This window comes from Octopus bimaculoides, chromosome 6 (genome assembly GCF_046866305.1).
Source record: "Octopus bimaculoides isolate indiv1 chromosome 6, ASM4686630v1, whole genome shotgun sequence".
In the NCBI taxonomy this organism is placed as follows: domain Eukaryota; kingdom Metazoa; phylum Mollusca; class Cephalopoda; order Octopoda; family Octopodidae; genus Octopus; species Octopus bimaculoides.
The window spans coordinates 75,299,700-75,314,555 of record NC_142933.1 but is presented as its reverse complement, the minus strand read 5'-3'; the positions used below and the strand labels follow the sequence as shown (position 1 = coordinate 75,314,555).

Below are 14,856 nucleotides of genomic sequence, written 5' to 3'. Positions count from 1 at the left end.
AAAAGAAGTAATGAAATATAGTCACACACATGCATGTGCACATACACACACACTCACACACACACATGCACACACACACACACACACAAACATGTATATAAATACATTTTATACGTGCATTCAAATTAATCAAATTACTTTTGATAGGTGTTTTGGAGAAAGGTTGGGTTCAAATGATGACTGCAGGACAAGGAGTGGTCCATGCTGAGATGCCAGCTGATGAAATTGTGGAAAATGGTGGAAGAATGGAGGGCTTTCAGCTCTGGATTAATCTACCAGCTAAAGTATGATTTTATTTTTGTAATAATAATTTCTTATATTGGTAGAAGCCCTCAAGATTTGGGTGACGGTTTTGTTCATTATATCAACCCTAGTATTTTACTAATACTTGTTCTAATTACTTTGGAAGGATGAAATATAAAGTCAACCCCAGTGAAATTTACACTTAGAACATAAAGGGGTGTAACTAAATACCACAAGGCATTTTGTCTGCTAGTCTACCAATTCTATCAATTCACAGCTGTTGTAATAATGGTAAAAGCTATGTGTGTGTGTGTGTGTGTGTGTGTGTGCATGTGCGTGCGTGCGTGTATTATGTTTAATTAATGTACCTCAGGCTATGTAATGCTGATGATTTCTAAAAGTGATGAAACAATATCCATCTATCAAATCTACTCAAGGCTTTGGTTGGCCCGAGGCTATAGTAGAAATCATTTGCCCAAGGTGCCATGTTGTGGGATTGCACCCCAAACCATGTAGTCGGGAAGAAAGTTTCTCACCATACAGCCACACCTGCACCTATCTTTCTATATATGTATATATTTTTTTTTTGCAGGAAAAAATGATTGATCCTCAGTATGAAGACATTCCTCCTGAAAAGATTCCTGTGATAACAATGGATGGTGGAAGAGCGACAGCTAAGCTAATAGCTGGTGAAATTGAAGGTGAAGTATCCAACAACATCATGCATTCGATCTACCTGTATGTTTCAAGTATCAGTTGTTAGATAAACTTTCAACATGTGGATGTTAGGTGCCATTATACTTAATAGAAATTATCCCTTTGAGAAAAGAGTAAGGAGCATGAAAAATAAAAAATTACACACACACTTTTTTAAAGTCTGGCACTTATTCTTATCGATCTCTTTAGCTGAACCACTAAGTTATTAGATGTAAACACACTGACACCAGTTGTCAAGCAGTGGTAGGATACAAACATAAAAACACATGCACATATCATCATCCTCATCATCATCATCATCATCATCATCATCAACAACACACATGCATACACACTCACACACACACACACACACACACACACACATTCAACGGTCTTCTTTCACTTTCTGTCTACCACATCCATTCACAAGGCTAGAGTAGAAGACACTTGCCCAAGGTGCTGTGCAGGTGGTACTGAACCTGGAATGATGTGGTTATGAAGCAAGCTTCTTACCACACAGCCATGCCTGTGCCTACATGATGTTAAAAATTTTTAGCTTTCTATGTCTTAGAGAGAATAACTTGCATGACACATTAAACTTCGTTTCATGTCTCGAAATAGTCTGTTCAGAAAACTAAGTAAAATTATTGAATTTATTCATTCATTTTTTTTTGCAGGAAAAGTCTCTGTCAAGCAGACGAGAATTCCAATATTATTTCTAGACATTTTACTGGAACCAGGAGCAACTTTTACATCTGAAGTTATTGAAAATCATGCTTGTTTTATTTATGTTTGGCGTGGATCTGGTAAGTTAAGCATATTTTTGCATGTTATGGTTGGGGTTGTGTGTATGCTACTGAAGGCTACATGTTTACACAGAAGATTGGGAATGAAGGACATAATGTATGATATGATGATGGTCACCTCTGTTGATTTCTATGAGTGTTTGAAGGAGAGGATTTAGAAAGAAAAAGATAGGTTTAATTGTAAAAGATGCTGTATCTATTTTTGATGAATGTGTGAATGTAATTTGAGTCTTGGTATGGATTTTGCTATGAAGTCACAATGGGAACACTGATGATTTTGATTTTGCTTGGGATTGGACAAATGTGCCTGTTGATTGCAGGATATAATTCTTTTATTGTTCTGTTTCTTCAACTTAAATTGTTTTGATGTTATGCCATGCAGATTGATCTAGGCAATAATTTTCCCAAAATGTCAAATTAAACTGTAGAGATTTTAGTAATTGCTTCAACTTATAATAGTGTTTAGTACAGCATAATATAAAATAAAATAGAATAATATAATATAATATGATATGATACGATACGATATGATACGATATGGTACAGTACAGTACGATATATATAAGATGATGTATTTAAATAACTATATTTAAGCTGAACTGGCTCCTGTGCAGGTGGCACGTAAAATACACCATTTTGAGCATGGCCATTGCCAGTACCGCCTGACTGGCCTTCATGCCGGTGGCACATAAAAGCACCCACTACACTCTCAGAGTGGTTGGCGTTAGGAAGGGAATCCAGCTGTAGAAACTCTGCCAAATCAGATTGGAGCCTAGTGTAGCCATCTGGTTCACCAGTCCTTAGTCAAATCGTCCAACCCATGCTAGCATGGAAAGCGGACGTTAAACGATGATGATGTTGATGATGATGATGATGATTGTACATATTTTTCTCCAATAGATGTATTTTAAAAATATCTATCATTTCATTGGCGATTAAAATCTGAATAAATGTTTAAAATGGATGTAGTGTATGCTACCAACACTTATCCTATCCTACTATGTCACACAATTAGACCTATCTAGAATGAGTAAGCCTTCTTTAAAGTAAATCCATGAGAGGAATTTATCTTAGAACTAGAACATTCATCAGTCATACAGTTCTCCTACTGCTTACAGTAATGAAATGTATCTTTATATGCATGACGCCTACTGCTGGGTGTACTGAGCCATTGAGAATTAATGTGCCTTGGGACACAGTTCAACATCAGTGATTAATTAACTCTTTTGCTGGAAGACTAATGCCTATCAGCATGGATAATTGTGAGTTGCCCTATTTTAGAAAATTGATTTTTAAAATGACGGTTGCCATCATCAGCATTGTAATCATTGCTACCATCATCATCTTCATGATTTTCATTGTCGTTGTCTTCACCATCACTGCCACCACCTCCATTGTTGTTGTTTTGCATCTCTGCATTCCATGCTATATTGGACAGGTTGTTATGATCCAAGACACTTCTTATTCTGCCTCCTCGGTAAGACAATGGATCATGTCACGCTTGTACATTCCATTTTTGGTATGGGTTCTTTGTTTGGATACCCTTCTTGGCATCAAATATTTTACAGAATGTACTAGTACTCTTTACTCTCTTTACTCTTTTACTTGTTTCAGTCATTTAACTGCGGCCATGCTGGAGCACCGCCTTTAGTCGAGGAAATCGACCCCAGGACTTATTCTTTGGAAGCCTAGTACTTATTCTATCGGTCTCTTTTTGCCGAACCACTAAGTTACAGGAACGTAAACACACCATTATCGGTTGTCAAGCGATGATGGCGTGGGGAGACAAACACAGACACACAAACACACATACATACATATATATATATATATATATATATATATATATATATATATATATACACATATATACGACGGGCTTCTTTCAGTTTCCGTCTACCAAATCCACTCACAAGGCTTTGGTCGGCCCGAGGCTATAGTAGAAGACACTTGCCCAAGGTGCCACACAGTGGGACTGAACCCGGAACCATGTGGTTGGTAAGCAAGCTACTTACCACACAGCCACTTCTGTGCCTAGGTGAATTTTTTTATGGTACCAACACTAAGAACATTGTCATATCCTTGTTATTATAAACAGGAAACCATAGAACCATTAGGTAAGCTATGTAGAATTAACCTATTTGCTTAGTGCTTGTCCTAAATGATTTAAATGCCTCTCTCCAAGAAAAGCTTTGTATGAAATGTTAGAGCTCCTATCGCTCTTTGGCTTACAGACTTATCTGAAATTGGTAAACTTTATTAAAAGACTTTAGCTAATGCAGAACACCACTAGTTTCCTTTAACTCTGGTCCCTAAATACAGAATAAATCATCTACAACTGATTGGCTCATACTTATAAAGATGACCAATTAAGTACTGAAACAATGGGGAAGCCTCTACATGGTTGCTTGACCAAGAATGTCACAAATTACACTCATATGCACCACCGCCGTCGCCTCTGCCGCCACCGCCGCCGCCGCCGCCGCACCCTAGCGGTTGAGGGAACCTGTAGAAGAGGTAGACCCATGAAGACCTGGGATGAGGTGGTGAAGCACGACCTTTGAACATCAGGCCTCACCGAGGCAATGACTAGTGACTGAGACCTTTGGAAATATGCTGTGCATGTCAAGTGAGACCATAACCCATGGCCTTTGTCAGGAGTGTAGCCAGCCCACTTATGCGTACCTTTCCTTCATTGGACATTAAACTCTGCTTGCGAAGACCTGTTGAGGCAAGTGAAATCAAAATCGAAATCTAACCAAATTCGATGACTGGCACCTGTGCCAGTGGAGCGCTAACAGCACCATCCGAGCGTGATCATTGCCAAAGCAGCTGTCTGGCTTCCGTGCTGGCAGCACCTAAAAACCACCATTTGAGCGTGATCGTTACCAGTGTTGCCTTACTGGCACTTGTGCTGGTGGCACGTGAAAAAACATTCGAGTGAGGTCGTTGCCAGTGCTGCTGGACTGACTCCTGTGCAGGTGGCACATAAAAAACACCATTTGAGCATGGCTGTTGCCAGTTCCGCATGACTGGTCTTCGTACTAGGGGCATGTAAAAGCACCCACTACACTCTTGGAGTGGTTGACATTAAACGATGATGATGATGATGATGATGATGATATATATATGTATATAATGTTCTTATTTAACTTTCTTTTTGGCATATTAACAGGTTTTCTTGGAGAAGATTGTAAACCAGCCAGTATTGGTCAAGTTGGGCTCCTCAGTACCTCAGGGAAAAAAGTGACAATCAAAGCTAGTGAAGATCAAAGTAAGAAGCAAAGATCTTGAATTTTTCTTTTCTTTTTTTTATAAAGTAAACATTATATTATCAAACTTAACACTTTTGTGTGGCTGGGTGATCTGAGATGTTCATTTAGGAATTATGTGATTTCAGGTTCAATCTCATTGCTTGGCACCTAGGATAAGTGTTGTCTGCTACAACCTGAGGTTAACAAAAGGCCTCAAGTAAAATTTGGTGGACAGAAACTATACAGAAGTCTGCCATAGGGACTGTCATGTTCTTGGGTGATAGGCTTAATCTCTTGCCCAGTTTAACACAACCATTTGATTTTTTGGTACTTTTTGTGGAGTCTTGTATGCATTCAGCCCAGATCTTTGGTTTAACCTTTTAGTATTTAAATAGGCTATATCTCATCTGAATAGTCTATCTGTTCTGTGTTGAAACTGGCCAACTCCAGCTTTTCACATTGACCCTAAAATATTGTTCTTGAAATATGCAATCATATCAAAGCTATGAGATAATGCATGATGAATTCATAGCAATGTGAATAAGTAAGCATTACATTTGACAAAATAATCTGTTGCTAAAGGGGAAAGGACAATTTCCTCTCTGCTTCCCATCACACTCAGACAATCCATACCAAAAAAAAGGTCATACACATTGCCTTTTGATTAACACCTGATGAGCTGGACATGTCATATGCACACAAAAGTAATGTGGAGCTGAGTCAAACTTATTAATTACAAGTAATTTCAACTAAATGTGCTTAGTGTTACTGGTTTTTACTTGTTCATATATCTATATCTATATCTATATCTATATATATATATATATATATATTGTGCCTGTAATTCAAAGGGCCAGCCTTGTAACACTGTGTCACGCTGAATATCCCCGAGAACTACGTTAAGGGTACACATGTCTGTGGAGTGCTCAGCCACTCTCATGCTAATTTCACGAGCAGGCTGTTCCTGATCAACTGGAACCCTCGACGTTGTAAGCGACGGAGTGCCAACAACATATATATATATATATATATATATATATATATATATATATATATATATATATATATATATATATATACACATGTATATATTGTTGTTAGCCATTGGTTGTTATCTGTCAGAACACTGTACACCTCAAAATTTTCATACATCTTGGAATCACTCAACACTACTCCTGATGTGACTATGCAGGCTTTCCACTTCATGACTCTTTTACTATTTACTTTTCTGTCTTCTTGTCTTTTATCCTGTGTGAAGTGTGTGTACTTTTGACTAGTGTTACTGTCTTTACTTGACTTATTGCTGCTTTCTGTCTCTTCTTATACTCTTTTACAGTGAGTTGTAATGCATCTCAATACTGTATAAAATAAACCCATTAATCGCACACACACACACACACACACACACACACACATCATTCAATTACAGTAGTAGCTAAATAATAATCTTAAGGCCGCAATTTACTCACATGCAGCATCTTTCAGAACTTTGTCGCTAATTCGGTTCTTAACCAAATTGAAAACTGTTAACATTTTTGAAGAGGACTGATCCCTAGCTACATTTTGGCATAAAAAATTGAGATTTGGTACAGTAGAAAAAAGTTTACAACAAAATTTGTAGCAATGTTATAGGAGAATAAGTAATGCCTCCAATCAAGTTTAGATCTAAATAACTTTTTTATTTTAAAAACAAAATATATTTATCTTAGCTTCAATGATAGAAGAAAGCATGAGGAATTTGTATCAAAAAGTTGTGAGGTAAAATATCATGAAAAAGTATAAGATAAAAAATTGCATTTAAGTATAATTAACTTTTTTTATTTTAAAAACAAACTATATTTTAATTAAGCTTAAATGATAGTGATCAATTAAAGGAATTTCATAGTATCAATCTCATGCAATGAATTTTTTAAAGAATAAAGTTATGAATGTTTGTTTTTCAAATTTGAAGGTGATAATATTGTTCTATACTTTTTTATAAATATAATTCTATAAGGGGACTTTTAACATATGTCACCGGCATCATTGAGGTAAGGAAAAAAATTATCAATGACTCCGCTAATTTACTATTTGTTTAATTACTTCATCTGTATTAATTAATGCAATTATATCATGTAAATACAGTCCCGTAATATCTGAAACAGAATCGTAGTAGTTTACATTGACAGGGATTTCTCAGATTTTAAGACTTCTCAAAGTATCATTCGCCTACAGTAGTAGTTGAATAATATTCTTAAGGCTGCAATTTACTCGCATGCAGCATCTTTCAGAGCTTTGTCACTAATTCAGTTCTTAACCAAATTGAAAACTGTTATCATTTTTGAAGAAGACTGGTCCCCGTGAGTAATCAAGATTTGATCTAAATAACTTTTTATTTTAAAAGCAAAATATATTTATCTTAGCTTAAATGATAGAAGAAAGCATGAGGAATTTCATAGTTTTGGTCCAATGTAACAAAGTGCTCTTCTATGGGGTTGCGTAACTTACTAGAAATATGAACAAGATCTCAATTTAATTATATTATACACATTTTGGAAAATACAGCATGGCTGATTACAAATTTCCAATGGACAAATTACTGGTTCGCTGTGTTTATGATGTGGCATGTGACAAGAGGTTTTCTCCTTAACAACAGATTTTTGTTGGAAAGTACAGGCTTAATGGTTTTCCTCACCATAGGCGCAGGTTTGATTGCATGGTAAGAGACTTGTTTCCCAATCGCATGGTTCTGGGTTCAGTTCCACTATGTAGACCCTTGAATCTTCTTTGATAGTTTTGGCCAACAAAAGCCTTGTGAGTGGATTTCGTAAATGGAAACTGAAAGAAGACCATCTCACACATGTGTGTGTGCGCGTGTGTGTGTGTGTGTAAGTGTGTGTGTGTGTGTGTGTGTTTAAGTGTGTGTGTGTGTGTTATTGACCACACATACTTAACATATATGCTTGTATGAATACATGCCAAATCACAACTTACCAGCAAATGCACTTAGCATATGCCTTAAGTAGTTGTGGTCGATAATGTATATATATATATATATATATATATATATATATATATATATAGCCAATTTGAGGATATAAACCTCTTATAGGGATGATTCCATCCAAGTTACACTGGTTTAATATATACTGTAAAGAATTATCTCTTCAATAAATATATTATAAATATCAAATATTATTAAGCAAGAAAATGGAGAGATTTAATGGATAAAGTTAATCTATTAATTAATTAACATTGCCTACGATTGTTTCAAGTCACACTCAATTGAAGATTTTGAGTGGAATAGAATAGCATTAAGACAAAAGGACATTAAGGAAGTTACATGTTGACTGGTTGAGACATTCTAACAGACTAAGTAAATGAAAGTGTTTAGTTATTTGTGTGTGTGTGTGTGTGTGTATGTGCATTAATATTTTTCTTAAAATATAATAAAATAAAATAAAATATATAAAAGTATTAAAATATGTAATATGCACATAAAGATAAAAATAAAATAAGTTAAAGAAATTATAAAAATTAATAAAAATAGGAATAATATTCAATCTATGATAAGTTATATGGACATAAATAAAATAATATTATTATTTTATTTATGTCTGTATAACTCTGTCTTATTTTATTTTTATTTTTTATTTTTATTTTTATACATGCATATTACATATTTTAATACTTTAATATATTTTATTTTATTTTATTATATTTTAAGAAGAATATTAATGCACACATACAAATAACTAAACATACATTCATCAATTTAGTCTGTTAGAATGTCTCAACCGGTCAACATGTAACTTCCTTAATGTCCTTTCACCCTGATGATATTCCACTCAAAATCTTCAATTGAGTGTGAATTGAAACAATTGTAGGGAATGTTAATTAATAAATTAATTTTATCCATTGAATCTCTCCATTTTCTTGCTTAATAATATTATATATATATATATATATATATATATATATTTTTTTTTAAAGTTTCAGCTTAGAGCTGCGGCCATGCTGATGCACCACCGTGTTGCTACACTGTTATTACAGGGAGCCTCTTACAATATGTGGCACTTGGTGAAGAATGGAGTTTGATTTAGCAACCCTCATTTGCACCTCCTGCCGCGAAGTAGGTTCATCTGGGACTCTCGATAGGAAGAGGTCCAACTTTGATTTAAAAACTCCTACATCTACTTTGTGCAGATTCCTCAGGCTCTTTGGAAGAATATTAAAAAGCTGTGGGCCCCTGAATCCCAAGCTGTTGCAGTAACTGGTCCTGAAGCGTGATGGCATTGCTGGGATCTTTGGCACTATGCAGTGTCGTCCCGTTCTGGCATTGGTGTAGCTTTCAATGCCAAAATTTGGCACAATTCCTTCCAGGATCTTCCAGATGTATATTACTGCATACCTCTCCCGCCTTCTCTCCAGGGAGTAGAGTCTTAGCTGTTTCAGCCTTTCCCAGTAGCTGAGCAGTTGCAAAGAGACAATCTTCTTTGTGAATCTCCTCTGGATTGCTTCAAGGTCTGCTGTTAATTTCAGACTGGTGGGTGACCACAGCTGTGAGCAGTAATCCAGGCGGCTGAGGACGAATGTCCTCCAGAGTATCATCATGGTTTCCTTATCTCTGGTTCTGAATGTTCTCAGGATCCATCCAGCCAATCGTCTGCACTTTGTTGCCATTCTGGTAATGTGCACTTGGAAAGAGGTATCATCACTCATGTCGATACCCAGGTCTTTCACTGATTTAGGCTCTGGGATTGAAATTCCCTGTGGACCAGTGTACTCTGTAAGTTTAATATTCAGTTTTGGACGTTGGTAGCGCAGGGCTTGGAATTTTTCAGCATTAAACTGCATATTATTGTCCTCAGCCCTTATATATATATATATATATATATAATTTGAAGAAAAGCAACAACAATTCAATAGGTTATAGCAGTATGTACGTTTCATACAGACTTCATTTATTTATGTAGTGAGAACACCACATAAGATGTGCAATGAAAATGTACTCCTCAGCTGCATAATAGAAGTTCAATTTTAGAAAGTCATTTTGTAGATGTGTGCAAAAACAAGAGTAGGAGAAGAAGAAAATACCATCTTGACTGGGCTGTTAATCAACAGTCTAGTGAATCAAACATCAATTTAATTTCTATATATTCTAATTGGAGGGGTACTGCTATAACCTATTGAATTTTTGTTGCTTTTCTTCAAATTTTATTCACCAAATCTCTTTTTGGTTTTTACCCTACCAAATTCTGGTGCCTCAAACATTTTAAGTACCACATTTAATCTTTTGATTAAATCTATATTATAATTATTATTATTATTATTATTATTATTATTATTATTATTATTATTATTATTATTATTATTATTATTATTCATTTTTCAAATGAATCAAGTCATAACCTTATCCATCTATTGTTTTCATAATCGGTCATAATGTCTTACGTTTAAGATGATTCCCATGCTTTCCCTGATGAGAAGGTTACAATTTTAATATCAAAGATCCCTATGGATCACACAGGTTGTAATCCTTTGTAGGAATAAAGTATGCAATTATAACATGCGTTTTCTCCAATCCTTAAATTCTTAAATATACTCAAATACCCAAAATTTCAAGGAGTTCCTGCCTTAAAAACAGGAACTAAACCACAGTTATTTTGTGTTCTTTGCTACATTGGTTTCTATTAACCCATTTATTCTATCAGAAGAATTTTTATTCATTAAGATAGAAGAAATACACATAATTATATATATATATATATATATATATATATATACACACACATACATTATGTATGTCTATGTATATGTGTAAATGTGTATATATATATATATATATATATATATATATATATAGTTTTAGGGAAAATAACCAATTTTCAAGAACTCATCGATGAAAATCCACTATCACATATAGAAAAATTAATAATTAAAAGCACAATAAATGAGTATAATATAAAGTAAAGTAAATATCATAAGATAAATATAATAAAAAGATTACACGTGTTTCATAACCAATTTTCAATATATATATATATATATATGCATGTATATATGTAAGTATGTATATATATAATGTATGTTTGTCCCTTTCTCTGCTTGACATCTTGGGTTGATTTGTTTGACTAAACCCTTCAAGTCAGTACCCCAGCATGGCCACAGTCTAATGACTAAAACAAAAGTAAAAGAATATTAAAAAGTATTGAAATGGAAAAGCTATAATCTTTGCTGAAACTGCTTCTTAGGTGAAGAATATTTGTGTGTGGGATGGGTGAGTTAGTGTTTATGTAAGCCGAGAAGTTCCAAAAGACTGAAGATTCTGGTTGCAAAATTGTTTAATCTTTTGTTGGATGTCATGTCTGATGTGATGCTGAAAATAGTAAAATACCTGGCAGCATCCTTCAACAAAAATATGATTCTTCAGATTTAGGGTGTGATAAGACATAGAGTTAGAGAAACATATCTTTTTCATATAAGCTGTAATTATAGGTTCCACATAAACATGTATGCACTCATACATGTTTGTAATTAGACATGGTCGCAAGAAGAGTTGAGACTTACATCAAGTTTACTTAGGAGAGAACATGGTATTTCATTTCATATGGCAATAGGTTCAAAGAATAAAAACTAATACTTTTGTACTTAACAAAAATATTGGCTGAATTGAGCATTAGGCATAAGGTGCTCTTTTATGGATTTTGGTTACAGTCATTATATTTTGAGTTCAAATGCCATCAAGAGTGACTTTGCCTTCTGTCCTTCCTGGGTGGATTTTCAATAAAATAAAGTACCATTTAAGTATTGAGGTTGGTTTGTCAAATATTCTTCTCCACCCCATCAATAAAAAAAGAGGATGGCTTTGTACTAGTGTAAATATTCATTATTTTTGTCTCTTCATTTTGAGTTAAATTTTGCTGGTACTTAAATGACTGGAGTTGATATCATCAACTATGCTCATCACTCCATCACCGAATTTCTGGTATTGTGCCAATGTTACCATTATTACTACAGTTATTAAGACAGCAAGCTGGCAGAATTGTTAGCACATCAGACAAAATGCTTAGTGACATTTCATCTACCCTTATGTTTTAAGTTCAAATTCTTCTAGGGTTGACTTTGCTTTTCATACTTTCTGGGTTTTTGCGTTCTGGGGTAGATATAATTTACTACTCCACATTAAAAAAAAAAAAAATTCAGGCCTTATGCCTCTAGGATAGGAGCACTCCATCGATTATGACGACTAGGGTCCCAGCTGATACGATCAACGTAACAGCTTGCTCGTGAAATTCAATCCACAAACACTTGTACCCTTAAAGTAGTTCTCAGGGTGACTCAGGCTGATACATAGTGTGACAAGGCCAGCCCTTTGAAATACAGGTACTACTTATTCTTGCCAGCTGAGTGGACTGGAGCAATGTGAAATAAAGTGTCTTGCTTAAGGACACAATGCATTGCTGGGAATCGAACTCACAACCTTACAATCATGAGCCGAATGCCCTAACCACTAAGCCATGCACCTTATGCTTATAGTAGAAAGGATCATTATTACAATTATTTTGTTCCTCTTCATTTTGAGTTGAAATCTGGAGACAGTATGATGTCTGTGGCATAGTGTATGACCATGAACCACTGAACCATCATTATAGTGTGTCTGAGCTAATGAAACATTGTACTAGACACAATGAGTTCCCGTATTTTATGATCCACTTGAGCAATCATGCCAGACTTAATAGCTCAAAGTACAATCACTCCAAATGCTATGAACCAACAAAGAACTATTCTACAATTATATAATGAATAAGAATATGTCTAAAAAAGGAATATAATAGATACAGACAATTAGTGTTGAGACTGGATGAAATACCTGATATTCAACAATGCATTGGTCAAGCTAAGGAAAATATAAAAAATAAAAGATGGACAGACAGTTGTTACTGGCATCAAAGCATTTATAAAATAGTTATAAACAAATAGGCGTAGGAGTGGCTGTGTGGTAAGTAGCTTGCTTACCAACCACATGGTCCCGGGTTCAGTCCCACTGCGTGACATCTTGGGCAAGTGTCTTCTACTATAGCCTCGGGCCGACCAAAGCCTTGTGAGTGGATTTGGTAGACGGAAACTGAAAAAAGCCCATCATATATATGTATATATATATATGTATGTGTGTCTGTGTTTGTGTATCTGTGTTTGTCCCCCCAACATCGCTTGACAACCGATGCTGGTGTGTTTATGTCCCCGTAACTTAGCGGTTCGGCAACAGAGACTGATAGAGTAAGTACTAGGCTTTTAAAGAATAAGTCCTGGGGTCGATTTACTCGACTAAAGGCAGTGCTCCAGCATGGCCACAGTCAAAAGACTGAAACGAGTAAAAGAGTAAATAAATATAAGTATAACTGATTTCAAATTTTGGCATAAAGCTAGCAATTTTGAGGAAGGAGTAAGTCAATTACATCAACCCCAGTGCTTAACTGGTGCTTATTTTATCAACTCTGAAAGGCAAAGTCAACCTTCGTGGAATTTGAACTCAGAACATGAAGATGGATGAAATGCTGCAAAACATTTTGCCCCGCATACTAATGACTCTGCCAGCTTGCAGTCGTAGAGAGTATAAATATAATAATTAAGCAGAAAAACAGGAAAATAAAAAAAAAACTAAAAGTTCATAGTACTTCTTCATAGTCTGTCCATTGTACTTTCATGAGCTGTTTTTATATTATATGAATTTGTAAAACTTCGTTCTAGAATTGTGTAGGTACTAGAAAATTATTTAAAGATTGCGTGTGAATTCCTGTCTGAAAAAAAAAAAAGAAAAAATCTGTTCATGCTTTCAATTGTATAAAATTGTTTTCTTCCTTATTTGCTGATAATTTTTCATATAATTTGTTAGAGTTCTAATGATGCCATTATCTGTTTCCATTAGGTTGTAATGCATTACTCATTGCTGGTGAACCAATCATGGAACCTGTGGTAGGCTATGGTCCTTTTGTCATGAACACAGAAGAAGAAATACAACAGGTAGCCTTTACTACATACACTCAAAATATAGCACATACATCCAAAATAAAGTTGTGATGGTTTTGTCTTATGGTTGATAAGTTGCATTTATAATGTGGTGGATGGGCTTAGTGATGAGAGTGAGGATTTACCAAGGTGTTGACTAACTGTATGAAGAGTCAATGTCATGGCTGTTATCATTATCGTCATTTAACATCCATGTTTCATGCTAGCATGGGTTGGATGGTACAGGATCTGATGTGTCCAAGAACTGCATTGAGCTCCAATGTCTGTTCTGGCATGGTTTTTTATAGCTGAATGCCCTTCCTAACATTAATCACTTTACAACATGGACTGGGTACTTTTTTTGTGCCACCTCCACTATTGAGGTCATCATGCAGCTTGCAGAACTACAAACTCAGGAGGTGGTCAGCTCCATGTTAAGGATGAAAGTAACACTATGAGAGGTGGTGTGGAGGGAAACAAAGCAGTTTTTGTAGAGGGATCTGCATGGCTACTCACATCTAATAGGGAAAAGGGAAGGTTAGAAAGAGAGAATGATCAGTAGGAGCTGTAAGAGATAGATAATGGCAATGAGGTGCCCAGGTGGCCCCACAAGGCACAAGCCGAGTAGAAGAGAGTGGGTAATTTGCAAGATTGTATGAGAAGGAGATTGAAGGATGGAAAGACAGACTGTCAAAAAATGGGTAGGGTTTAAGGGTTGAAACAAGAACTATGAGCTGGGGAAGATAGCAGGATGCAGAAGAGTGATTGGGGCTGAGTGGCAGGAATAGTAAAGATGATACAGTTGCTGGGGGTTGGGAAGAATAGTGAAAGTACATAACCACATATGGCCCTATTTTGATTGCTTG

General features: G+C 35.4%; 1 protein-coding gene across 3 annotated transcripts in view; it reads left to right on the top strand.

Moving 5' to 3' along the window:
• LOC106880063 (uncharacterized) overlaps positions 1-14,856 on the top strand; it is a 52,098-nt gene that overhangs the window by 30,251 nt on the left and 6,991 nt on the right. For all 3 annotated transcript variants that reach the window (XM_014929869.3, XM_089354102.1, XM_089354103.1), the window contains exons 4-8: positions 148-284; positions 836-944; positions 1,620-1,748; positions 4,924-5,022; positions 13,911-14,005. In XM_014929869.3, coding sequence (XP_014785355.1) covers positions 148-284; positions 836-944; positions 1,620-1,748; positions 4,924-5,022; positions 13,911-14,005 — 569 coding nt within the window. The remainder of the gene's footprint in view (positions 1-147; positions 285-835; positions 945-1,619; positions 1,749-4,923; positions 5,023-13,910; positions 14,006-14,856) is intronic.